Here is a 26,209-nt window from a genome sequence, read left to right as displayed (position 1 = left end):
TGCAGGTGATCAGAAAGGGAGATCTTAAGTTTTTCTAGATTGTTTACACACATCTTCTGAAAGCACGCCTCATACTCTCGGAACTCTACACACAAATCAAAAAACACTCACACAATGGGCAAAACCCCTCAGTTCTCCTGCAAAATGAAACTTTACATTCAAACAATGTTACTTCTTCTCAAAAAGGTATTTTGTTTTCAAATGACACAAACCACCGTATGAATCGACATTTATAAGAACCAGTTGAACACTGATGTGCTCAACGTAAAACACTATGATGAATGGAAAACACTTCTTCTCCTTTCATCATAGTGACTTAGGCCTTTTTTATTCAGTGTTACACTTACTACAGACAGTACATACATAAGTGTGTTGTAAATATTTTACAATATATATCTCCACATGCCTCTACCATAGCTTGGAGAAGAGGTATACGTGTTTGTGGATTTTGGTCATAACCTTTCTGTCTCCAGGCAGAAAAAAAACCCTTAATAGGATTGAGGTGAGCTTTTCTGTTTCCAATTTTGGCAACCATTGCTTCAAAACAGAAAAGCTCACCTGTTGCCCTTTTATGCTAAAGCTCTGCTTGCTAATTGTAAAACTGTGTGACAGGTGTTTGCCCATGTGATGAGTCAGTGTGCATAGTAGGGCAATTCACTTTAGATTTTGAATGACAGTTCCTTGTGAAAACAAGAGATTTTCATCATGAAAATTGTGCCAAATGCAGAGAATTGTGTGGAGTGTTTTGAAAAAAGTGCGTTTTAGAACTGCAATTTGAGTGTAAAGCAGGAATTATGCTTTTAGTTTCGCAGAATTGGTTCAGGGGGTTGGTGCATGGGTTACATGTTGTGGTCATTGTGTCTCAAGTACCAGTATTTGTGTGTTAACAATTGAGAAAAACTTTAAAGTAAGTCCCTCCTGTTAATGAGTTGCTTATGGTGCAATGCTTCATGTTAAACATGTACCTTCTCATACTTCTGTTGTAAAAGTCATCTGCAGCTGGTTTCTTCCGATGTCATTCACCATGCACTATCTTTAGGTAGTTTTAGATACTTGCGACACAATACATCATTAAAATTGTCCACATGTGCTTCACCTGTTGTGACAAGGGAACAGATTGAAACATCTCCGGTCGCAAGTTGTTATTTGAGCGCCTTTAAAAAGTGTACTGCGCATGATTGTCAAAAGATCAGAGACTTATAGAAAAGAGAAACGGTAGGTGGCAGCAAGGCGGGACATGACACATTGTGCACAGAAACACAAGCTGTCAGTTCAGTGTGTGTGTAGTGTGTGGGCACATGTGTGTATCTGCAAGTGTGTGTGTGTGAGTCTGTGTTTGTGGGTGGGTGGGGTTAAAGAACAGGAAAAAAATAGACTAATGAAGTCGTCTGTGATGACATACCGAAATAAGCTGGAGAACAAAGAATAATTAATATATAAACAAAGCTAATAATAGATGGATGACTTTATGTAATATATATAAAGTTGCCCCCTCCATCCACACACGTACAGCATCATTTCATGGGGAGCACGGCACAGATCCCGATGATTTCTCCAGGAATCTGTAGGTTATGGTGACATTTTGTGGAGACATGTACCATACTCTGCCAGACATGTGCTGTAACTTCTACATCGAAGATTAAATGAGGCCATGGAGGCAAAAACATCTCTTTTTATGTGCCTTAAGTTTGTGAAATGTCAGCGGTATTACAGACAAGTACTCAAGTTGAAAATCACCTCTCACCAAAAGTCAAGATTAGCCTTGGGGCAAAGTCTTGGGCAACATAGAAGGTGAAGAAACCTGGGAACAGTGTGCGTGTGTGTGTGTGTCAGTGTGTGTGTGTCAGTGTGTGTGTGTGTGTGTGTGTCTGTCAGTAAGGTGTCATTACAGTTAAAAAGCGTGACATTTAAATATCAACAAAAAAATCCCCATCTGTGCTGTATAAATGGACGACTAATAACCTCTGAATGACAACGTTATTCATGATGAATTCTCAGTCATGCCTTTTGAAATGTATTTTTATTTGATTGATCACACGAAAGCCTTTTTGCTCATTAAAAAAAGATAAGACATGAGACATGTTTGCTTTTTTTTGTCACTCACATTTCATGTTCCACATTTTCCATGCAAACTGATTTGGATGATTGATTTCTCTGACACAAACACCAGGCTGAATGGGAACAAACTGAGGAGAGGGGAAGCGTCAATGAGTGATGATTAAGAAGAGCAGAGGTTGTTTTCATCTGAGTGAGTGTGAGTATTTTTGTGGCTGTGGGTGGTACCATATCAGCAGAGGAGGGCATTGGATTAGAGCTGGTGGTATTGCTGTCAGAGTAAACAGCAAATTGTCAGTTCATCATGATTAATAAAGGCTCCCCCCGACCCTCCCGGCTGTTGTGGGTATACAAGACTGAGCATGTGTTGAGTCCTGTGATTAATGCACAGTAGGTCGTACCAGCTGTAGTTTTAAAGATGTCACATTTGAGCACTTTTATACTCTTTTTTTGAAATGTTGTTTATCTTTTACTCACTGCCTTTTCTTGTTATTTATCTTTCAACTGCTTAGTTAAGCGGTATGAACTGATTGAATCATGTCTTTGTCCTGCTTTTCAATCACCTAAAAGAGTCAAAGTTCCTGCCTCTAAGCTCTCTATTTCACACACTAACTCAAATAACAAGTGACTACTTTTGTGCACCGTAAACACTTTGTAAAACTGCCATCAAGTTTTCAAACAGATGTCTCACAAGGTCTACTGCATGTATTTTTCCGAGAGTGCATGCTGTTGACTAGTCCAAAATAAATTCAAAATTATACAGTCAGCACACTTAGAATTACATTTTATATTTCTTTTCATTTCCTTCTTCTTTAAATAAAGCTCCAGCCAAAGCTAATTCAGGAGAACTCACTTTGCTTGCTCAGCCTGTTGTTTATTTCTCATGTGACTCTGCGCTCACTGCTCTCGTGCATGCTCACTAATAATTTCCTTTTGTCAGTTATCTCTGGTTGTCAGAGGAGATCAGTTAATCTCATCTGCTGGTCACATCTATCTAATAGCACCGTGACACACCCTCATTGAAAGTCTTTCATAGTGTTGTTGTCTTTTCAAATATTACTTTTCTTCTGCCTGAAGGTTTTTTTCATGTTGTCCTTAAGTGCTCCCCCTCCACCCTCCCATCACTGTCCAGTCCACACGGTTTTATTGGCCTCTTCAGATTCATCAGCCCAAGCAGGAGTCATGGGCCACCACCTCCTCTACCAGTGTCTGGACTCCAGCAGGAGATAAATCTTGCTGCTCAGGGAAGACGCCTCTCAGTTATAATATGTCCCTTTGGAGTCGAGGCATCAAAGACTTCCTGACAAGGCTGAATTATCACATCCTCTCTTTTTATTAAGGACTTATCTGTACCTTATTAACACATCTCTCTTCTTATTGTACTGTGATATCTCTTCTATTTATACAGCAAACATGCACAATTACAAAATAAAAGCACTCTTCATACAATAGCATACACTGTGTACAACTCTTTTTAATTGCGAGTCCACAACAGTGCCGTAACGTAGCTGTCATCACGCCTTTGTACTTTAAAGTTATATTTTTTGGCCTTTTTGCCTTTATTTTATAGGACAACTGAAGAGAGACAGGAAATGTGGGGAGTAGAGAGCGGGGGAAGACATGCAGGAAATGGTCGACCGTCAGGGAATCAAACCGACGACCCCTGCGACGAGGACTGTAGCCTCTGTACATGGGGCGCTTAGACCACTAGGCCACCAGCGCCCCACATCTTTGTACTTTAATATTGATTCCGAAACGGCAAGTATTGGCTTCCAAATGTGTGATTTCACATTGCATGACAGTGTTGTGGAACTATGAGAGTTGAATACACAGCAGAAGCTGCGGACACTCGGACATGCACACCCACCCACACTCGCAGCTCAGTGATCTCATCTTTGTAACTACATCCAATGCTGACACAGTGGTGGGACGACTTGGTGCCATCATCACACATCTGTTACATTCATTTTGAACAGACTTAACGTTTTTTGATTGCTCATAATAAGTAGACTTGTATTTTTTAGACATTCCTTTCTTAAGCTAAAGCCTTGAGATTGAATTTGCTTATTAAGAAACCTTATTCTGATATTAGTCTACATAACATTATAACCCTTATTGCCCACTCTTACACTACACGCCTATAACCCTGTGATATATAGCACAACAACATTCTCTTCCTGGAACAAGAGGACCTGAAGTCACAAGTGAAGCCGGCAGTGGGATGAAGGGAGGGGTTGAGTAGATGTTTGTAGCCAGCTAAGTTTACGAGCAGCGTTTGGACATGCTGAAATACTCTGAACAGGAGGTTTTGTTCTGAAAGGCCAGACTGTTCTCACACACACTGTGAGCTTAGCAGCCATTCGCTGTACTAACACTGAGCGCATTAACCGGCAATTGGTCAAAAGCCACTTCACAAACATTTAATCAACATGACATATGTGAACATGCTGTTCCTCGGACACTATAGCTGAACATGTGCAAACACATACGTGATGTTATGCAAGCCTGTTTCCCATAATGCAATGTGAACGTACACACAGGGCAGTGACGTTGAAGTACTGTGGTGGGTCTGAGAGTATCGTAGGTTCCAAGTGATAAACACATTGAAAATAAATATTTTAAACATCATGTTATACACAAAATGAACCGCTGGCCTTTTTTTTTTTTTTTTTTTAGCTCTGATAAAACATGTCCAAAATCCTGGCACTTTATACTGTAGCTTCCTCTTTAATAAAGTCATGGTTATTGCAAGGGAAATGCTGAGATAATAAAATGTACATGGGAAAAACAGCAAGCACATCAGCAGAGGTCATCAGCAGGGCAGGCAAGCTCAAACAGGGTGCTTTTTCTATCCTCACATCTGCAGTACATGTCCTCTTTCTTCTACCTCTTGACATCTCTGCCTGCTACCACAAAACTCTATTAAGCTTTGTTTTGTCTCTTTGTTCTCGTTGCCATCTTACACCCTGCTGGTAGACGCATGAACACGCGGAACGCCACTAGTAGCTGCAGTCTCTTGAAGTCTCTGCAGTACCTGGGGCATGCAGTCCTTGGCTTCTTTTACTTTTGCTCTCGTTCAACAGCTCTGTGTTTTTCCCCTCTTTATCTGTGCCTTTCTATCTTTTGACTTCACCTCTTAGGTGTTCCAGCTGGCAGCTTGGGGGTTTGGAAATGAAACAGTTCCATGGCGAGTCTTGTTCCAGCCAGACACCGAGCTAATGGGTGTTCAGACGGACTATAACACTCTGGATGATGAGGGAGAATTTGAGAAAAGTTATCCTGAAGTCAACCAGAAGGGAAAAGGAGGCTGATGGAATTAACTGTACCTTAAATAAGGAATTGATTTCTGCTTTCTGCGGCTGGAAGTATAACTTTTGACTGTATGTCTCAGCAAAGAGACTTCAAATTATCTGTCCAAACTTTCTGAGGATCCCAGTTAATCTCTTTAAGAGCTGAGTCAAGTTTGCCGTGTGATTTTGTAGACCTGGCTGGTAGCCCAGTGGGCCCTCTGTCATGCCTCTTTGCAGCCTGGCAAGCTTCTGTATTGAGTGATGAGTCAGACATGTAGGCAGGGTCAGGGAGGGTCAGGAATATAAAGAGCAGCACAGGCACAGCAGTCATGTTGGCAACTCTGAAATGAGCTCAGAAACACAGTCAGCTGCTGAAGCCAGCAATCTAATCGCTCTTGTTTTTGAAGTTTGCTGGAGACTGTTTTGATGATTTCATACTGACTAGCTTTTCCTTGTGCTTGGGAAGAGTTGGTGTGACGAATCATAAGATGATGTTGGGCTCTTTAAACTCCTTGTGCCCTCATAATCCTTCATTTGTGGAACATCAAACTCTGTCCTTTTCAAAAATGGAAATGTGAATGTCAAAGATTGTCTTGAACTTGTAATATTTCACTTAGAGCAGTGGTTCCCAATACTTTTGACCTGTGATTCTTTAAAAGAAAGCCAATGTTTACTTGCTAAGTCTTATCACATGCTGCATCTATTAGTTGTACCAAGTTAAACCAAACAGTGATTTTCCCTACAGAAGCTTAGAACATATCTGAAAAACAAACAATTTTCTCATGTTTTTTTTTCTCCTACATTATCATGCTAATCATCTTGGGAATTTTCTGGGCCCCTTAAGTGGGAAACCGCCGACCTTTCCACTGTTAATTATTGTGTTTCCCACTCCAAAACAAGCTGTGCACAGGATGTTTCTAACTCCTGTTACACTGACTGCAGGGTTATGTCATTTCAGCCTACATGAAACATTGTTACCCTTGGACGCTTACCTTAATGCATCTTTACACTTATTGTCTGTGACATCACCTGAGGCACGACACCTGTGCTCTGCTGGCTATATATCTGTCTTTGTGGCGCTGTGGACCAGTGAAATATGGCTGTTTATGGCGCTGTGGCTGGGTTGGAATTACACACCGCTATGTTCGCCTCAACTGCTTCACCACTTCTTAAGAGGTCCCCAGGTGATTTCACCAAGACCAGGCGGGTTTATAAAGTGGTTGCAGTGTAACAGCTATATGGTTGAAGGTCCAGTGGCTGAAATTACTCATGGCTATTAAGCATTGAAAGTATGTCCTCGGCAGTGCAATAAAAGGTGTTACCGCACTTATGAATAGCTCCCTTTATACTCTGTTTGTTTTTCTAGATGGATTTGAATGCTACAGTTGCATATGCTTGGCTTTTAGTGGGTAAGGTCAAGTATCCAATCAATGTTTCTCCTCTTTCCTGTTTTCATTTTGACCACTGAAGCTTCTTACACATACATTTTCAGATTCCTTTCATTTGCATCTACGTGTTTTACTCTTGTCACAGCGAACGATGCTCCATGTGGTGAACCCAAACAGCCTGTCTGAATGTTTGCTTGTCTCTTGGTTTATTTGTGTAATCAGCATGGTAGCGTGGAATCTGTTGACTGGATATGTCTTATTAGATTTTTGGGTGGATGGAGTTGAAAGCTGACCCCTGTCCCCTCTGAGCCAGCAGACCATGGTCTCGTGGAGATGCGGCCCATTTCTACAGGGCTGGAGCTCTCCTTAGAACTGGACTTTCCAAACTACTTTGTGCAAAATGTGTAGAATTAGAAAGGTAACTTGTGATGGATTCATAGAGGGCAGTGAGTTTACATAGATGGAGACAGTTATTCACTTAGCATGCACATACTCTTACAGGTAATCACACACACTGTGATTATCTTGTACCCAGGAGGCGTTGATACTCATCATTAGGGCTATTCCACTCATCTATTTCTATTTCCGTCTACAGGCAAGAGGATGTCTACAATATCAAGTTTGGCTCATCATTAGCCCATTACAGGCCTACACACAGCCGAGCATGTTTCATTTCAATGCTACTCCAGGCTAATGAACAGGTATCGATTTATCTAACAATCGCAGCAGCTGAAAAGAGCTGAATTAATTTGGTGTAAGTGACTCGCTCTTGCCAACAAACCGCTCTTGCTTTGGCTTTCATCCTCATATCCTCTCTCTCTATCTCTCTCACACACACACAAATACACACACACACACACACACACACACACAGTTGCAGCGCATTGTATTCTATACGCTCTCCTACTCTCTATATATTTAGCCACCCATGGTTCTATGTTCCAAACACTGACACAAACACAAAGGGCTAAGATTTCCCTTCAGGAGATAAAATATATATAAAAAATAAGACTTTTTTTGACAATAATTGAATGTGGTTCAAGGACGTTACCCTCAGACTTTGTTGCTGGTTTGACAGACCGGAGAAAAATGCTTCCACACTGCACTCGTGTGGTCAGCGTGGTGTACTGACATCTGTTAGAGGCATCATGCTTTTGACTTGATTGCATTTCTAAAATGAGCTGTAAACTGTCAGTGCCTTCAGGTTTCTATGCCTTTAGCTCATTTCAGCCTGTTTTTAGAAGTGTAGGATATGGCTCTCACAAAGCTTACATGCAGATATTACTGATATTATTCTCAAACAAAGCCTTCCTTTAAAAAAAAAAAAAAAAGCTGGAGCACTAAGCCTCCCAGATAATCTCCACGAATGACACAATCTCTGGGATTTTCCGGATTCTGGATTGAAGAACTCAAGCTAGTCACAGTCTAGAATGCACAGACTATTGACAAGCTGTGTCTGAGGTGAAAATATGTAAATTCTGAACATTAAAGTTAACTGAAAGCCCCTATTTGTTCACTTTTAAATGATGCTATGCTAAACTTTCTGACTCTGGTGGCAAAGCAAATGCTGCTCTGAAAGGATTAAATTACATTTAGCTTGTACAAAAGAAATTGGTCCCACTTCCATAGCATCACAAGTATATACAGTAGTGTGTGTACATGGTTAAGAGGAGGCAATGTCCATCCAGTGGAAGAGCATCTCAATTTTGTATGCATGCTGAAGTGACATTACAGCATTAAATGAGCATTAAACCACAAACATTTTCACATACAATCTATTTTTCTGTGAATTAAATTCACTTTCATTCTAGGAAGCAAGGACAGCAGTTATCCATGCTCCCTCTTCACGACTACAAATCACTGTGAGCACTTGCTTACATGAAACTTAAACAAACTACAAAATGAAGAGCCTCCATTTGTTCATGTCCAGTGATGAAAAAATGAAAACATGCATAGACACAGTTGTGAGCTTTAGTAGTCTCTGAAGACGGGCACTTATATTACAACAGTGACTGGCCAATGGTTTGCTTTGAGGACATTCCCAGGCATGACTGTCCTTTACTGTGCCTGTTAACTGGGTGTAACTTTTCCCCACCTCTCAGCAATGCCTGCTCTCATGTACCAGCAGACAAACTGCAGGCTGAGTCAACAGACCACACAGACTTCTGGGAAAGGACAATGCAGCTCCATTAGATTGCAGACACAAGAATAAGTCATGTGTGCCTTGTCCACACACGCAAAACACATGCAGAAATGCATCATTTATTTGTGCATATGCTCTCTGAAAGTTATACACATGCAATTCCTTCTTTATACTCCTCCTAAATATGCAAAAACGTGTTTAAATGCACACATTTCCCTTAATAGATATGACTGATCTAATAAATGAATAAAATAAATAAAAAACATTTTTTCATAGCTCAAATTTAACTTTAAAAACATGTTGGTTTCAAAATGACACAAATTTATAATTAGAAAAAAAATGTGTCAAGTCTTTTCCATTTAATTAAAATGTACTCCTAATAACTGCTCGTATAAACAGATCATGCAATCATCAAGTGCAATTACATTGTTTTTCCAGTAGGGGGCAGCATTAGCCTATTTAAATTACAGTCAGTTCAACCAGACACCTGACTGATTTTAATATTATTATAAGAGTGTATTAGGGATAACTGGATAAAGGACAAAAGTAGGATAAAGGGACAAAGACAGGATGACAGAAACGTAACTCAAATACAAATTGGGTAATAGCACGACAGAAAACCAACAGAGGAACAACATTAAAGGTTACATGTGAATGAAGGATGGAAATGAATGAAAGAAAGAAAGAAAGAAAAAATAAAAGAAAGAAAGAAACTAAGTAAGTAAGAAGGAAAGAGAAGGAAAATAAAAAAGCACAAAAGAAAGAAAGAAAAAAAGGAAAAATGACAAAGATATTATGAGACCAAGAGCGCTGTGTCTATCTCAACTTCCACCCACATGCCGAGAAGGGCATAGATGACTGAGGTTAGAGGTCTGAGGGGGGTGGGGGGTGGGGGGGCAGTTGGTGTGTGGGAGGCAGACAAGGGCAGGCAGGGGCAGAGCCAGGAGAGTAAAGTATGCCCCAGAGCACAGACGGGTGGAGTGGACCATGATCCTCTGGTGTGGTACGACCACCTGTTTGCCTGTCTGTCTGTCTGATCCAGGCCAGAGTGGCGTGATCTAGTGCTTAAGGTTGACAGCTCTAGTGTAAACAAGAAAACACTCAGGCTGTTTACTGTTGATCAGAGTTATAGAGGAGGTAATATGTTTCTCTTTCATATTTTACGTACAAATATTAACTTAGAATGTTCGATGTCTATACTAAACATGGGCCAAGGTTTTAAATTGTGAAGTCAACTTGTGTTAAGAGTAATCCCACGACGAGACTGGAGGTCATTCTGGACAGCTTGTTTAAAAAGTCACCCGGAAACTAAGTGAGAGGGACAGGAGATTTGTTGAAAATGTGACATCACCAATTGGTGAATCTCCTTCAAATGTAATACTTACCCAACATAAACATTCTGTTCTGTTCTGTTCTTTGTTGCCGGGGATTTTTGGGGATTTAGGAACTAAGACATATGGCCATTTTATATAAATTGTCATTTTAAATAGATAAACACAACTTTGTAAAATGGCAACACTGGAGGAGGCTTCCAGAGTGCTGTGTTCAGGAAACAAAGCGTTTCAGAAGAGGCTAAAATTGGGGGTTTCAAAGACACCAATTTGACATAATGTAAAGAATTGTTTAGCTGTAAATCATGTAAAGCTACCACAAAGCCATCAGAAGGACAATATAAAGCATAGAATAAGCACAATACACCCTCTAAATAATATTTCACATAATTATTATGTATTCGTGTACATGGACAACAGCTCTATGTCTGCAGAATGTCTCATCCAGAATGCCCTGTTCATTCTGCCTGCAAAATGAAGCTCAAACAACCCTGTTTCAGCTTAGATGTACAGTTAGATTGACTCACAAACAAACAGAGGCATCCACATACTCAGACATACCCAGAGAGAGAGTGCAGAGGGCCAGCAGAAGTGTTGAGTGAGGAGGTCAGAGATCAGACTCTGCTGCTGCTAAGGGTACACAGCAGCACAACTCACACCCATCCTCTGCCATGAACACACGCAAACACAGGCACTCACACACAGACAGCTACCCTGTATAGTCACTATATGCATTTAGAATAAAAGCATTCTCTACACACTCCCACACAAGCAGAAGTAGTCCCCAGACAGTAAGAGCGATACATGAGTATATTGTGGATAGAGAGATAGTGAGGAAGGTCTTAACTACTGCAACTCCACAACAGAATCATACATAGAGAAGTATATACTGCATTGTTGTGCAAACTCTTAAATTCAAGAAGTTACAGAGAGTGGAATGCAGGCAGAGAAAAGAAGGGCAAAAGTAAAGGAGCTATTATCCAAATGAAGTCAAGCAGATGGTATTGACAAACACATGGCTAAAATGGCTTTCTTGGCAGAAATCCCAGCCATAACTATCATGTTTGTCATGATCAAGCCTGTCTGTCAATCAGCCACAGGTGGAACATTGGACACATACAATAAGTCAGTCAGTGGACTAAATCTGAGTTGTCCAGTTTTGCTGTTAAGAGGCCTGGACAGTATCTGAGCAAATTTGTCCATGGGGTCTAGAGTCACTGCTTTTTATATGTATAATATTGGTTCCTACATTGTCTATGTGTTCTTAAGTCTTTATAACAATAATTGTTATATTTTGTGACAGGCTTCTTTTCTAATAGGACTGTTAGTGGAGCTGGCAGTCATTTGAAGCAATATTCAATTCATTAATGCTAAACAATTTCATGGAGAGTTAAACTGTTATCTGCACATCCTGGATGAACTTCCTAAGTTTCCATTTTTTATTTCCGGGTTCAAGCAAATTCTTCGTATAGACTAGCGCTCCTTCTGTGTTGAATTCTGCAAAAAGGTACAGTACAACAATTGATTAGAAGCCAAGATTCTGATTGCTCAAAACCTTATAACAACAGTGATCTATTCTCAAAAGCAACAGTTATGTCAGGGACAATCTGATCAAACACATTATATAAAATTAATCCAAGAAAAAGAGTCAGGCATATTTCACCTCTGCCTGTTGACACTGTGGCAAACGTTTCTGTGTGAATTCTAAATCATTAAAAAGTGTGGCTAATATACTGTATTAGTTTTCTTCTCGGTCTGATGTTGTTAGACAGCTTGAGGAGCAAAAGGGCTCCAACCAATTTGTGATAGGGACAAGTAGATCAAGATCCTGTCGTGCAAAGCCCCTAGAAGATGGAGAGCAGAGTGAAGACAGAAATGTCAACATACAGTTGCAAGAAAAAGTATGTGAACCCTTTGGAATTACCTGGATTTCTGCATAAATTGGTCATAAAATGTGTTCTGATCTTCATCTAAGTCCCAACAATAGACAAACACAGTCTCCTTAAATTAATACCACAAAAAATATATATGTTTTTATGTTTTTATTGACCACACCATGTAAACATTCCCAGTGCAGGGTGGAAAAAGTATGTGAACCCTTGGGTTTCATAACTGGTAGACCCTTTTTTGGCCATTAAAACCTAAACCAAACGTGTCTGAAGATGCAGATCAGGCCTGCACAATGGTCAGGGAGGAATTTTGGACCATAACTCTTTACAAAACTTTTCAGTTCAGGAATATTCTTGGGATGTCTGGTGTGAATCACTCTCGTGGAGTCATGCCACAGCATCTCAATCGGGTTGAGGTCAAGTCTCTGACAGAGCCACTCCAGAAGGTGTAATTTCATCTGTTGAAGCAATTCTGATGTTGGTTTACTTCTGTGCTTTGGGTCGTTGTCCTGTTGCATCCCATATCTTCTGTTGAGCACCAATTGATGGATCGATGGCCTATAGCTCTCCTGCAAAATGTCTTGATAAACTTGGGAATTCATTTTTTCCGTCTATGACAGCAATCTGTCCAGGCCCAGATGCAGCAAAGCAGCCCCAAACCATGATGCCTAGGGGTTCACATACTTTTTCCCCCCTGCACTCTGAATGTTTACATGCTGTGGTCAATAATAACATGTATACACATATTTCTATGTGGTATTAGTTTAAGCAGACTGTGTTTGTCTATTGTTGGGACTTAGATGAAGATCAGAACACATTTGATGACCAATTTATTCAGAAATCCAGATAATTCCAAAGGGTTCACATACTTTTTCTGGCAACTGTAAATACTTCTGAAGTCCTCTTCACTGTTGTCTAATGATACCTCCAATGAAAATGTTCAGTTTAATGTGATTTATAGCAAATCAGCAGGACACAGAGTGTTTTTAGGTAACATATAGAATCTCATCTGCACATTGACAGCCAGTCTAAATGGCAGCCATAAATAAACCCAGGCCCAGTTCATATAAGGTCCATCTGTGCATCATTTCAAGTGTGACACGATAAGACTGATCCAGCATAAAAGATCGATACGGTGTTCAATATCTGACTCAGATTTGGGGATTTTTCTTGAAACTTCAAGTATAGTATTTAGCAAAGCCAAATTAATTAGGAATACAGATATCATTTTGATTCAGGTTATGAGTGAAGTAGTTGAAGTAGCTGTTCTTAAATAGGTCTTCATAAGTTCTGTCCAGTACTCATATTTTCTCCATATGCATTATTGGTTTGGATAAGAGGTGTCATTGTACGTGTGTGATTGCCAGCAGAGTGAACTGTTAGGATGTATCAAAGTGTAGGGGGGGACTTTCCCTTCATTCTGTAACTCTTCCGTGCGGAGGCCACATTCCCAGCACCACTCAGGGGGCTCCAGTGAGTGAGCCACGACACCAAACCCACCCGGAATTCTAGGAACGTTTTTCCCTGTGGTTTCAGGTTACCACATACACACACAGAGCACAGATCACAGGCACACACACACACACACACACACACACACACATGCACACACACAACACCCTGCACAGTAGTGTACTGTACTTTTGTTGTTTGTTCAGCGTTGGTTTTGTTAGCTTTCCCTCTCCCCTCCCATGCCTGTCATTCATCTTAATTTTAAACTCACATACTTATCCATTGGGCTGGACAACAACTTGGACTTAAACTTGAACTTGTTGTTGGATTCCAACCAGACGTCTTGTTCAGAATCTCACTCTGATGGTAAATACCACACAGTGAAAGCTTAAACTCTAAAACATATTCACACCAAAACTCTACAGGGACTCTTGCCAATGCTTGCTATGGGCCCCAAATGCAGACCTACAGGTATACATTACATCACACAGAATTCCACTCAAATTCATTCAAAAACCAAGACCTTGTCAAGTTCTTACTGACATTTTGTAAAGTCGGCTGCATCACCCCAGGAAAAAGGATAACAGTCCCCGAAAATAGTCACAACACAGAGAGAGGTTCACCTCTGTAAGCCAGAAGTGATCATGTTGTGTGAGTGCTGATGTGTGTTGGGTGTGTGAGTGTTTAGTGTATAGAGTGAGCACTGTCTCTGGCACACAGAAATAGTGTGATGGTCTATAAGGCCATAATCCCGTGTCGGCACGACTACAGTTTGGGCTGCGTGTTTGGATCAAAGCAGAGGTTTGAAAGTGGATTTTCTCTGCCTTTGAAGTGTGTGAAAGTGCACACTGCACAGAGTGAGTCAATGAGTGTGTGTTACTGATATTATGAGAGTAAGAGATATGAAGTCTTTCTCACACCGTGGGCTCAGTACAAGAGAACTAGTTTTATTTTTCTGTGTTTTAACTGTTCTTAATCCTCCTGTTATGTTGCGGGTCAAATTGACCCTTTTTAATATCTATTCTAGGCAATATATGCCTTACAAACCAGTTAAATGCAGCAAAAAAATCTGGGCAGCATTTGACAGAAGAGGTGTCGTGTTAATTTATCAACATCCCTTCATAAAAAAAAATAAATAAATAAAAATGTAAAGTAAAATAATAAAAAATCTGTCATGCAAAACTTTTGTATTTATATTTAAGGCTTTTCCAATGTACATTAAAACAAGTTTTAACATTAATTTTAATGAAAAACGAGTGAGTTATCCTCATTGAACCATGATCTGTGAGAATTAAAGAACACCAATGGACTAAATCTTGATTTAAATGGTTAGTAATGGAGTTAAAAATTTGACTTAAAATATGTGTATTGGGATTTTTTGGGGTTCTGACACTTTTGGATAATTGAATATGCCCCGGGTCAAATTGACCTAGGAACATTATTGCTGTTCCAGAGAAATGAACATAACAGGAGGGTTAAAGTCATCACTTCAACAGGTGAGGCTCTATTAGGAGCGTAAAGGTATCTTATGCGCATCAAAATCCCACTTAAAGAGATTAAAGGCAAATGGGGCTGCTACTTTAAAAACACTACAATAATAAAACTGACCTGAATTTTCTCCAAAAACTTCATTGGGAATCAGATTGTTGACACAGGCAGAGCCAGCTCCAACATTGCGACACCATCATGATAAGCATCACTAAGCGTGTGTGGAGATCAGCAAGCACTTATTGCATAGCTGTGGTGTCTTCCAAGAGCAATTTTATGACACAAGACAAAATTCCCTCCTAAATGCAGGGTTCATCCAGGAGGACTCTTTCTTGACTGTTTTCGTTTTGAGACATAATATTTGGGGCGATCTCATATTTGTGTGCGCAACTGCAAATAATCGGCTGAACTTACATCCAGGAGGACTCATTTTTTCAGGCTCTGTCCTCTGATAATTGGTGTAGTGCGTCACAATGCATGTCAAACTGAAGTGCAAAAATGCTGGAGAGGCTAACTCAACCCTCCTGAGCACACACCCACACAGAGCACTATTGGCTGGCACCCAGACACGCTAGCAGTGCGGACTTCAAACAAGCTCATAGAGGCAATTAAGCCACAAAGACAGAGGGCTCTCCGAAAGCCACCGCTTCCTGCTGCGACTGACCTATATCCTCCTTGGTCTTCCTTCATCCTTTCATCCGTTTACATCTTATATTCATTGTTTTCTTGTCCATGCTTCCTTTCCCCCTCTGGAGGACGTCTATCCCTCCACCTCTCATCCTCCTCGCCTGCTAAGAGTTTGATGCCTTGCCAATGGGCAAGCAGAAAGGTTAGTGGGTACACTGCGTCTACCTCGCCCAGTAGGACCTACTCCAGTAAAGCATGCCAGTCTATTGTGGCATTTTAATTGTATTAGCCCAACTCACTGCACTGGTTGGAAACACAGCAGCAGGGAGGACCTGCAAAACTGTGGGCCTTCTAGAGAAGTGATGACAGTGAGTCTGAAAGGAGTCTGGGAGAAATTTCACAAACAGACAGTCAGAAAAACTTGAACTTGAGACGGCTTACACTTACTAACACTCTTCAGGAGTTAAGTTAAAGGTAAATGATTCTATAGTCAGGCCAACAAATCCCATTTGCTTACGCACCCTCTACACAAACTGTCTTTGAACATTATTTCCCCGCTTTTTTTTTGTTTGTGCACAGCCACAGATTTAGAAACACCATAACTCCAAACTCTCCAAGTCCAAGATTCTCAGCAGACAGAATAAATAACTCACAGTTACTGGAACCTTATCACTGTTGTTTTTCTCTCGCTACCACACACAGAGATGCAAGCCCGAAAAGAGTCAAGTCTGAGCAATGTAGTAATGTAGAGTGGGTCATGCTGAGGTCCCAGGCAGCAGCCCAGGGTTATGGGAAAAGGATGGACAACGAATCGAAGCGAAGGAGAAATAGAAGGGAGCCATTGACGGAGGAGAGGGGAAGATGTCAAAATGCAAATGGCAGAGTTGAAAACGCTGAGGATTTAAATAAAAGGATATGCATTTTTATAATGTCATTACTGTGATTATTTCAGTTTGCTCTTCTTGTGTGTTAGCTGTGTGTGCCTCTATTCTGTTGTATCTGTCTCCTCTCTATATTTATGAAAACATTCATATACCATTTACATACTTAACAGAATGAGCTGACATCTGCTGGTGCTTTGCTGCTAAGCCCTTAGCAGTGTGCGCGCACACACACACACACACACACACACACACACACACACACACACACACACACACACACACACACACACACACACACACACACACACACACACACACACACACACACACACACACACACACACACACACACACACACACACACACACACACACACACACCACACACACACACACACACACACACACACACACACACACACACACACACACACACAGCAGAGAATTTACTGCTTGGACATATTTTTATTAATTTATTGTCCCCTCTGCAAGAAATGTATTATTCAGCTGGAACCAAGCTCCTCTGACAAACACACAGATACAGAGAAGGCAAAGGGGGAAAACTAACTCTGACTTGATGGAGACTGGATCAAGGGAGCGAGAGTGTGAAGGGTGAAAGCTTTGCCCGGTGCAGCTCTCTTTCTCTCCCCCTCCTTCTCCTGGCAATAGCAAAATAGATTCCAGATGTCACAATGATAAACAAATGGATTGTCATAATCTTATAAAAATGTGAGGCATTCAGAAGCTCTCACACGGCTGTATTGTCTGTGGTCTGTCACGCTTGAGCTAATCCAAAAACTTTTGGAAACATCCCAGAAGTACAATGATGACTTATTAGTTTTCTCTTCTCGCTGAAGGAACATTTCACACACATGTACACACATGCATTACACAGAAACCCCCATGTGCAAACAGTATGTCCCCTCATGTCAATTACAGAATTGTTTATAGGTGGAAGATGCTGATGTAGTCCATGGAAATGATCTTCTAACAGTTGGACTGTAGAGATTGTTTAAACAGGCAACTTTTTCATTAACTATGTCCTGTTTCTTTTGTATATTGCTTTTATAACCCTCAGTTTAGCAGGTTAAAATAGTTATCTCGTGATTTTGATTTAACAGATCAACATGAGCTGCATCTGAAATAAATCTAATTTCAGTTACAAAAGACACACAACACTTTTCACTTACATTCTAAACACAACAGCTTGCGACTGGGATTGATTCATCTTTTCAGGTTGCAATTTACTTGTTCAAACTTTGGCCTCCGTTCCACCTGGCTTTCATTTACCACCTGTGACGATGTTATACATTTGATTTGCTGCTTCTACACCTAGCTTGCTTTACCCTGAAGTTACCCCTGCTTTTGCTAGAGCACACAGGGACCAATCACTGCAGCATCAGCATTCCTTTTTTAATCCGGTTAGTTGCACCTATGGCATTCTGCTTTCAGGAGACTGACCATGATGCCAGTATCTATCCAACACGTTCCCCTACACCTGTTTTGAGAATTACAAGAATCACATTAATAACAGTATGACGGCCCAGTATCTTCTGCTGTGAGCTCTCAATATTTCAATCCGGCCCTGAGGTGAAGTATCCCCTTGATTTTCCACCCATACAGATGAACATTTTGAAATTGCTGGGAGAACTTTATTCAGTAATCATTCCCTTCTAAAACTATCATTGAGGTGAGCTCCTCATGTGTTTCCAGTCAAGGTCCTTGTGATGCCATAACCATGGCTTTAGCCTGCAGCATTGTTTGCATAAATCTCTAACTATGTGTGTAAAGGTTGATTAAATCAAGACAAAAAAGGAATGGTATTTAATATAATCAAGTGAAGAGAGACTGCACTAAATTATCGGATTGTGGTAAGACTATTGAGGTAGATATATACAGTAACTGGCTAACCTAAATAAAGAATGAGGTCATTTTGGTTGATCTTATCTTTCCGGAAAAGATGGTGCAAAGTATTTGCACATGTGATGCCTTAAATGTTCGGCGATGTTTAAACACATGCCAACACGCACTTTTAGGAGTAATGTACAACTGCTTGCCCCTCGCTTGCCCCTCTGTCATCAGATGCTGAATAAAGAGAGGGAGGGATTTCACCCCAAAGTGCCTTTGATGTGCTTTGAAGTATTACAACATACAAGTATGTGTGTGTTCCCACATGTGGATGTGTGTCCCTTTGCTGGAGCGCAGCGCAGTACAATTGTGTCTAGAAAAAAAAAACTCCAGCTGTTGAATAGCATATGGATCCCGTGTGGATTGATATGCATGTGTGTGTGTGTGTGTGTGTGTGTGTGTGCGTGCGTGCGTGCGTGCGTGTGTGCGTGCGTGTCCTGTGTGGGGAAAACCCACCAGGCCCTGAGAAGCATTGTGTGCCAACCACACAGGAAGTCAGACTGTGACATGGCCTAACATGGCCTAACATAGCCGCAGCTTAGCATGTCCAGTTACAACCTCACTGACACACCTTCTCTTCTTCTCACACTGTCATATCTTTTCCTCTTACTATCTTCTTGTCCTTTGTGCTGCTCTCATGCTACTTTCCCAGGCATGGTGTGGGCAGTGGCAATAGTGGTGGCAGCGATGTCCAAGTCTTTCCCATGCAGCCTCATAGGAGGGTCTTTGTTTCCCCTCCAGGCTTTGGGGGTCCCCACGGCAGGGCTGTGCCCCACTCCACTGACTCCACAATGGGTCTTTATGCTGCCAAGGCCCTCCCTCCCCCACAACACTCCATCATGCTTCCCTCATCAGGGGCACAGAGAGGCACAGGGGGCACCCCGGCACCAAAACGCCAACCCTTTTCATGCCCTGTCCTGTCCTGCCCCCCGCCACTCTCTCTCTCTCTTCCTCTCTCTCATGCCAGCAGAGTCAGATACAGTAAAAGAGGTCTGCTCCACAGCCACAGGCCAATCTGAGCAGTGTAAATGGTGCCAAGTGTTTCAGTAGCGTACTATTTTCTCATAAAACCAAGAAAATTTGGCACCACAAACAAGGACATGGCACATATGAGGACACATCATTACAACCCATTAGCACTTCTTGAAAATCTGTGTCCTTTTAGGTGAAAGTGGCAGAACCAAGGGATGAAAAACTGTTTTAAAAAACAGAAAAAGAGAAGACATATCCTGACAATATAAGAACCGCCTTGTTTTTCTGTCATTGATGGTTGCCTTGCCCAATGTTTATGAGCTTATGTGCTCCAGATCATGGATCTTGCACACACTCATAGGCTCTCTACTGTACTTTGTGGGCAGACAAGCTGTCACAAGCCCTGATGAATGGGTGGTCTGCTCGAAATGTCTGATTGGCAGATCTTCTGTCGTTTGGAGGGGCATTAGAGTACTGGGCCATGACGTTAGGATGAGAGAAAAAAAGGGGACAAGGGACAAGAAAAGAGACCCATGTGCAAGAAATGATGTGATTCTGAAAACTGTGTGTTTATAAGCTAAGTACGGTCTCATTAATTCATGAATATCGTGGACCAGACACTTTTCAGAACCAGAGACATCTGTTCACATGTGTAATGTCTTCCCATGTACTCACTTAAAGCATAATATATGACTTAATCTGGCAAAATAAGAATGAGCCAAAGGGTTTGTTGAGCACTTGGGGTGGATCATGAGGAAAGACGACCCTGGAATGCTGTTTTTCTCCATCAAGGCCAATGCTGGCAATGCCAAGAGCTGAGGTTGTCATGGTATTGGGAGCCAGTTTAGGGCCACCGCAGAAGACTGGGAGCATAACCTTGTCATAATTGTGGACCTAGATGTGAGAGCATTTAAGAAACAGATCCAGCAGGGGGAATCAGTTACAGACTTGTGTTGACTCAATGATCTGCATCTTCTGTTCTTTTCATGCTGACTGAAAACACATAACCACGCGCACACACACACACACACACATTGAGTAAAAACTTCAGTGTCTGAAAGATGCAAACCATGAGCAGTAAAAAGGTTCCAGCACCACACCTATAACTCTGCATGAATAAAAACCTCATAAATAAAAGACAGAAGCAGAATAGAGTAAAAAAACTGGACAGAGAGGAACAAAGAGCAGCTCATTAACTGACTCTTATACAAAGGAGAACAGAGTTTGGCATCTATTTGTTCTGCCTGCTTAAACTAAATCTGGGGATGGTTTTAATGACTTCCTTGTTTCCACACTGATTAACAACAGCCATCCTCACTGGCTCACAGACATTATCCTACGCAGACACACTAAGAAACGCACAGAAGCTTATTTAATTTACCTCAAATCTTAATGTATCCAAAACTTTTACTCCTCAAAGCAAAGTTATTACACTTATCAAATCTCAGGCAAACTTGGATGGCTTGTTTGACAGCCAGCTTTTACTGTGGTGCCATTTGGAGAAATAAAAGTTTTCATTTCCAAACTCCTATGCTGCCAAAAGAAATGTGTTTATGCAACAACTGGCTGTAGAAAAAGTAGCGACTTAAGATACAAACATTGCCTAATCATGAAGAACAAACTGCTCCTACAGCAGTTTAAGCAGAACACCAGAGCTAATCAACGTTTGCTGCTCTTATTAAATCAGAAAGGAACAACAGATTTTGGATAAATAAATCATTAGGAGGTCAGCTGCAGGGGATGATAATAGAAGTGCTGTTTTTTTAATACCAGAGTCTTCTGTTGTTTTTCACAGATTTGATTTTAGGGAAGATCTGATTCAAATTCAACCTTTTTTTCCCTCATTAGAAATGTGAGTGTCTCAGCAGGAGTTCATGTCCTAGCTGTCAACTCGATCTGAGGTTCCCTTAAGAGTTGACAGTAAATGTTTCTTACCTCTCCACCACATCTTCTCCGCTCCAGCATGTGGACTCATCCACTACGTTCTCCCCTTCACACAGCATCTCTGGCAAAGCAGCGAAGAACGACTTGTAGCGCTGCAGGTACATCAAAAACTCCCTACAGAAAAGTAGAGATATTGGGAAAGGGCGTAGAGCCATATTACAACATTTCTTAAATCAGTGTGTATCAATAACAATGTTAGGAATCATGGAGTGACTGTGGCCACATTTTTGTGTGGTTGGTAGACACTTTTTTTTAGTTCATGGTTACAGCACCACCAACAACAAACAGTACCCTTTCAAAATACAGGCATATGATTAATGATGGTGATTGTGGCAGGGAAGGATTGGCTATGATTGTGACCACTTCACTAAGTCAACATATTTGTCTCAGTTGTGAAAGTGCTTTCTTCAACAGATCTGCTAGCACATGTCATCGATAAAGACACCACCATCAGTCACATGCTGTTTTACCACCCGTGAGGCAGAATACAAAACAGCATGTGTCATGACAGGTTGTTTTAAGAGTCAGTCATGATTTTGTAAAACATTAAAAATGCTTCAGTAACCCAAAAGACAAAGATTATGTAGAGTAACTGAAATGTCACAAGTGTCTAAAATATGAGCTCTCACTGCTCAACAAAGTGTGTGACAGAAATAAGATGACACATGGGTTCATGCTTACCTAGAGAGTGTTCTCAGACTATGTTTATTGTTCTTGGAGGGTTTCAAAGGGAACGAGCTGGGGATGATGGGAGTTGGAGTCCAGAGGGAGATTGTTGCAAGCAAGGAGGATGCAGGGATGTGACAAGGTGGGGGTGAGAGAAAGAAAACAAGGAACACAAGGATGACAATACAAACACGAGGGGAGGAGGAGGGAGAAAAGACAGTCAGTTGACCCTGGAAGAGAGAGATTATTCATGCACATGCAGAGACCGGGCCACACCGCACAATAATCAATAACCACTTGTTCCCACACCATGCCAACAAATAAAACAGAAACATGTATGTAATGTAAATGCCAAGTCAGGAAACAAACACGCAGGAAAACATCTACATATGTGCACGTAGCTAAATATTCAGCGGAAAGCCAAAGGAAATTTCTGCTGAATTCTCGATTCATACTTTTTTCTGTTAAAATGAAGCATGAATGTTGCTTTACTCTATCATGTTTCATATTTTTCAGCAGTCTCCCTTTACGCTGCGGGTGCTGCCATGTCTCTGAAGTGGTCAGCGCTAACATGTGCTTTGGTCAGGGTTGGCAGCAGGCAGGGAGCCGGATTGTGCAGCCATGAATGGCAGTGGCAGTGCCAGGCTAGGCCTGTCAGCTAGGCTGGCATGAGTGCAGTGATTCATGGTTTAGGACAAGGTCAGGCAGGCAATGCTTCAAGCGTGTGTGTGTGTGAGTGTATGATGCTATTTAAACTGAGGCCGGCTGGTGTGCAGAGTTGGTGGTATGGCAGTCTGGGTAAACAGGAAATTGTTGGTCCGTCAAGATTAATCTTACCCACACTCCCCCTCTCCTGGCACATCACTGCCAGCTGCTGTGGGCATAGGATGGCTGCCTCAGAGGCCAGGTGGAGGGCATAGACTTGACTGCCAGGCAAATACATTCACTATGTGTGTGTGGGTGTGTGTTTTGTCTAACCGGCAAAATAGAATAGAAGAAAGAGGGAATTGATGGCAGCTTTAAATAGACATTGACCGACTCCCCAGGCCCTCAGACTACATTATACAGACCTGACCAGTTTTCTTCAAATTTATTTTATGTTTCTGACCAAGTTCACTGAAGAGCTATGAGTGTTTTGCTTTGCCGTACCTCCTTAAGTGGGCTAACTGGCCCAGCCACTGCTCTGGTAGAGGTTGGGAGGGGGCAGCAGATGGATGAGGAGGAGATGAGGTCACAGTGGAGGTTGTGACCTCTGGGCCTGTAGGCTGCATGCCTGTGGGTTCCCCAGTAGACAGGCCACACACCTTGTCCACCTGTGGAGAGGGTAGAACAAACACACACATACACACACCTGTTAGGTTAGAAAAACATATAACAGCATGGGTGGAGTTGCAGGATGACTTCCATTAACCACCAATTGACACCTGCACAGTTGAAAGCATGTGAGCACAAGTAAATCATTGAAAGCAAGATTAACTGCTCTTCCTCAGAGCAATGCCATCACTCTCAAATGAAAGACGACTTATATTTCAATTGATTGATTGCACGATGAAGAGAGGTGAAATGAATTATGGGACGGAGAACTTCTGAGTTACGGACACCATGGGGACACGGAGGGCATGGAAGTGAGGGATGCGATGAAAGAAAATGGTGGGATGAGTGAGTTATTGCCAGGAGGGCTGACAGTAAATGTAGAACATTCCACTACCTCATGGAGGTGAATGCACGTGTGCACAGTTGGCAGAGCTTGCGAGAATCTCCATTGGGCTATTAAAGCCAGCGGCGGAAAGGAGGAGACAGCCGGGTCATGAAAATGACGTGTGCTTGAAACCCAGAGGTAAAATCAATGACATCTCATTGGCTTAAAAGCCTCTGGCCAGTGTTATTAAGTGGTCCTCAATTAGCTGGAGAGACAGAATGTAATGGCTCTTGCATGCTGGAGTGAGTAACTCCTTATCGTGATCAATGCATATTCACTGCTTTGTGTAGAAGGATGAGTCGTTCTACTGCATGGGGGGGGGGGGGGGTGACAGTAACATTTAGCAGACTAATTATTTACCACTGATTTAGCAGAGGGAGCTTTACTGTAAGAGACAGCAAGAAGAGGGTTGCCCATAAACTCCTGCTGATGTTTTTATAACTGTAGCTGAGTACACCTTAACTTTAACATGGAAAAGGAGACATTTTTTATTCTTAGATCAGAATAAGTAGAAATATATAACAACATATGGTTTATATGGTAAGCATCAGTGATATGTATCCTGAAACTTCAAAGCTATTTTGCGACTTTCCTCCCACTGCTGGTCAGACTTCCAGTAAAATACTCGTGTTTCAAAGTGTGCAAAACAATGGGATGCACACACAAATACAAAAGCTTTATTTGGGAAGGAACTGGCAAGCATCTATGTTTAAATGGTTGGTTGAAGGGGTGTGTTCACATACTGGGAAGAGTTTAGATGAGTATGTGGGGAAGCAGCTGAAATATGTGTTAATGGTGACAAAACGTGTCTCGCAAACATTCTAAAAATATGCTCCCCCCCTCGAGGGTGAGGCAGATCTGTCATCTCCTGTGCCTTATAAAAGGGATTTAAATGGAAGTTTTGGCATAACAGCTTGCTATCTTTGGGCAGAGGGGATTGTCAAAGAGCATAACTTACTACCTGAATATTTTTCATCTGCATTGCACTTCACTCTGGGCCTTCTCTCCTTCTTTAGTTTAACTACATTCTGGTCTTAAATCCTCTCCTCAGGCCGACGCTGTGCCGGGGGATGGCTGTTTTATTGCATTAACCTTAACTCCCTCTGGACCAATAAAACATGCTCACATGTGGTAGAGCGACTCGCAGCCACACATGGACATGCAAACATGCCACACACACACTTACACACACATTACTCTGTGGTGGTGATAAAAGATAGAACATAGCAACTGTTTTGGCTATGAAGTCTATCAACACGCTAAGTCAAATGCTCTTTGCTTGTGCTGCAATGCTTCTCAAGACAATTAAGGTTTAATTCATTAGCATACCGTCTGCATAGCATGATGTGTTGAGACATTTATTAAAACACTTGGAATTAAAATCTTTTAAATAGATTGTTTTAGGAGGGAAAGTCTACCAAATTAGTCAGAGCAGGGCTGTTCAGAAACATGAATATTATTAAATTTACTGTTAACTTTATATTTTTTTGACTAGGTTGCAGCTTTGCTCAGTCCACCGTCATAAACGCTTGCAACTAGTGTTTGTGGCAACAAATAAAATTACACAGTAATTCCATGAAAAGCAATTAATGTCAGGGCTGATTCACTTTATGTTTGCCACACTTGACTAAATCTGTCTATTAACAAAATGCAAAAAAAATTTGCACTTAGCCAATATAGCAGATGAGGTTAAAGATAACAATATGCCTTTTCCTTCATTGGCCAAAACTGAATTTCTGTTAAATGAATTTAGTGACATTAGTTCCAGACTAGAGCGTCTGGGAGGTCTACAGGTCTGTGGAAGAGGGTGTGTGTGTTTGTATGAAAGTGGTGAAGCTGGCAGGATATACAAAGAGCAGGTGGTGCAAAAGGCAGATTGAACCAAGACTGGACAGAAACAATAGTTACTGTTTCTGTTAAGGAAATAGTCTGTGTATTATGTCTCTTATATTTCCTTATCCTCCATTTCTCTTATTCCCCTTCATGACAGTATTTGGGTCACCGCCATCCTGTTCAAATACACCAGGAATAAAAGGATGAGGGCAAAAAATACCTCAATATTAGTGCACTCTATACTTCATTGTATGCAGTAAGGATGTTTTCTAAGCCAGGGGTTCTCAAACTTTTTGGGGCCAGGGACCCCTTACAGGTGAGAACATTTTCCAAGGACCCCCTCATTATTGTAACATAGATTAAGCACATGCTTACTACCATTTGCACTCTTAGATGCCCTTGGAACTATTTATATTGTAAAACTTATCAATCTAAATACTTCAGACCTGTTCCACAGTGATAAACTGAAAACTCCTCACCATCTGTGTTTTCTGACGGATGTATACCTCGCTCTTTCGCTGGAAAAAGTCTTTAGTTTTGTCCTTATATTCCGGTTGATCAGATATCACTTTAGCTTTGCTTATAGCTTCGTTCGCTAGCATCTGAAGACACATGACGTATTTTGGTCTCCCATCACTGTT

At 41.4% G+C, this 26,209-nt stretch overlaps 1 protein-coding gene across 14 annotated transcripts in view; it reads right to left on the bottom strand.

Moving 5' to 3' along the window:
• gpc5c (glypican 5c) overlaps positions 1 to 26,209 on the bottom strand; it is a 126,155-nt gene that overhangs the window by 51,368 nt on the left and 48,578 nt on the right. For 8 of the 14 annotated variants that reach the window (XM_034702813.1, XM_034702815.1, XM_034702817.1 and 5 more), the window contains 3 exons: positions 23,186 to 23,349; positions 22,052 to 22,108; positions 21,362 to 21,484 (listed from right to left, as the gene is read on the bottom strand). In XM_034702813.1, coding sequence (XP_034558704.1) covers positions 21,362 to 21,484; positions 22,052 to 22,108; positions 23,186 to 23,349 — 344 coding nt within the window. Of the gene's footprint in view, positions 1 to 2,047; positions 2,327 to 4,855; positions 5,902 to 11,484; positions 11,705 to 17,076; positions 17,206 to 17,259; positions 18,045 to 19,971; positions 20,321 to 21,361; positions 21,485 to 22,051; positions 22,109 to 23,185; positions 23,350 to 26,209 lie in introns of those variants that run through there. The other 6 variants (XM_034702818.1, XM_034702823.1, XM_034702827.1 and 3 more) reach the window with 6 other exon arrangements.

The sequence above is a fragment of the Notolabrus celidotus genome, chromosome 15, assembly GCF_009762535.1.
Source record: "Notolabrus celidotus isolate fNotCel1 chromosome 15, fNotCel1.pri, whole genome shotgun sequence".
NCBI lineage: Eukaryota > Metazoa > Chordata > Actinopteri > Labriformes > Labridae > Notolabrus > Notolabrus celidotus.
Note: the sequence above shows the minus strand (reverse complement) of the source record. Positions and strands in the feature narration are given on the sequence as shown.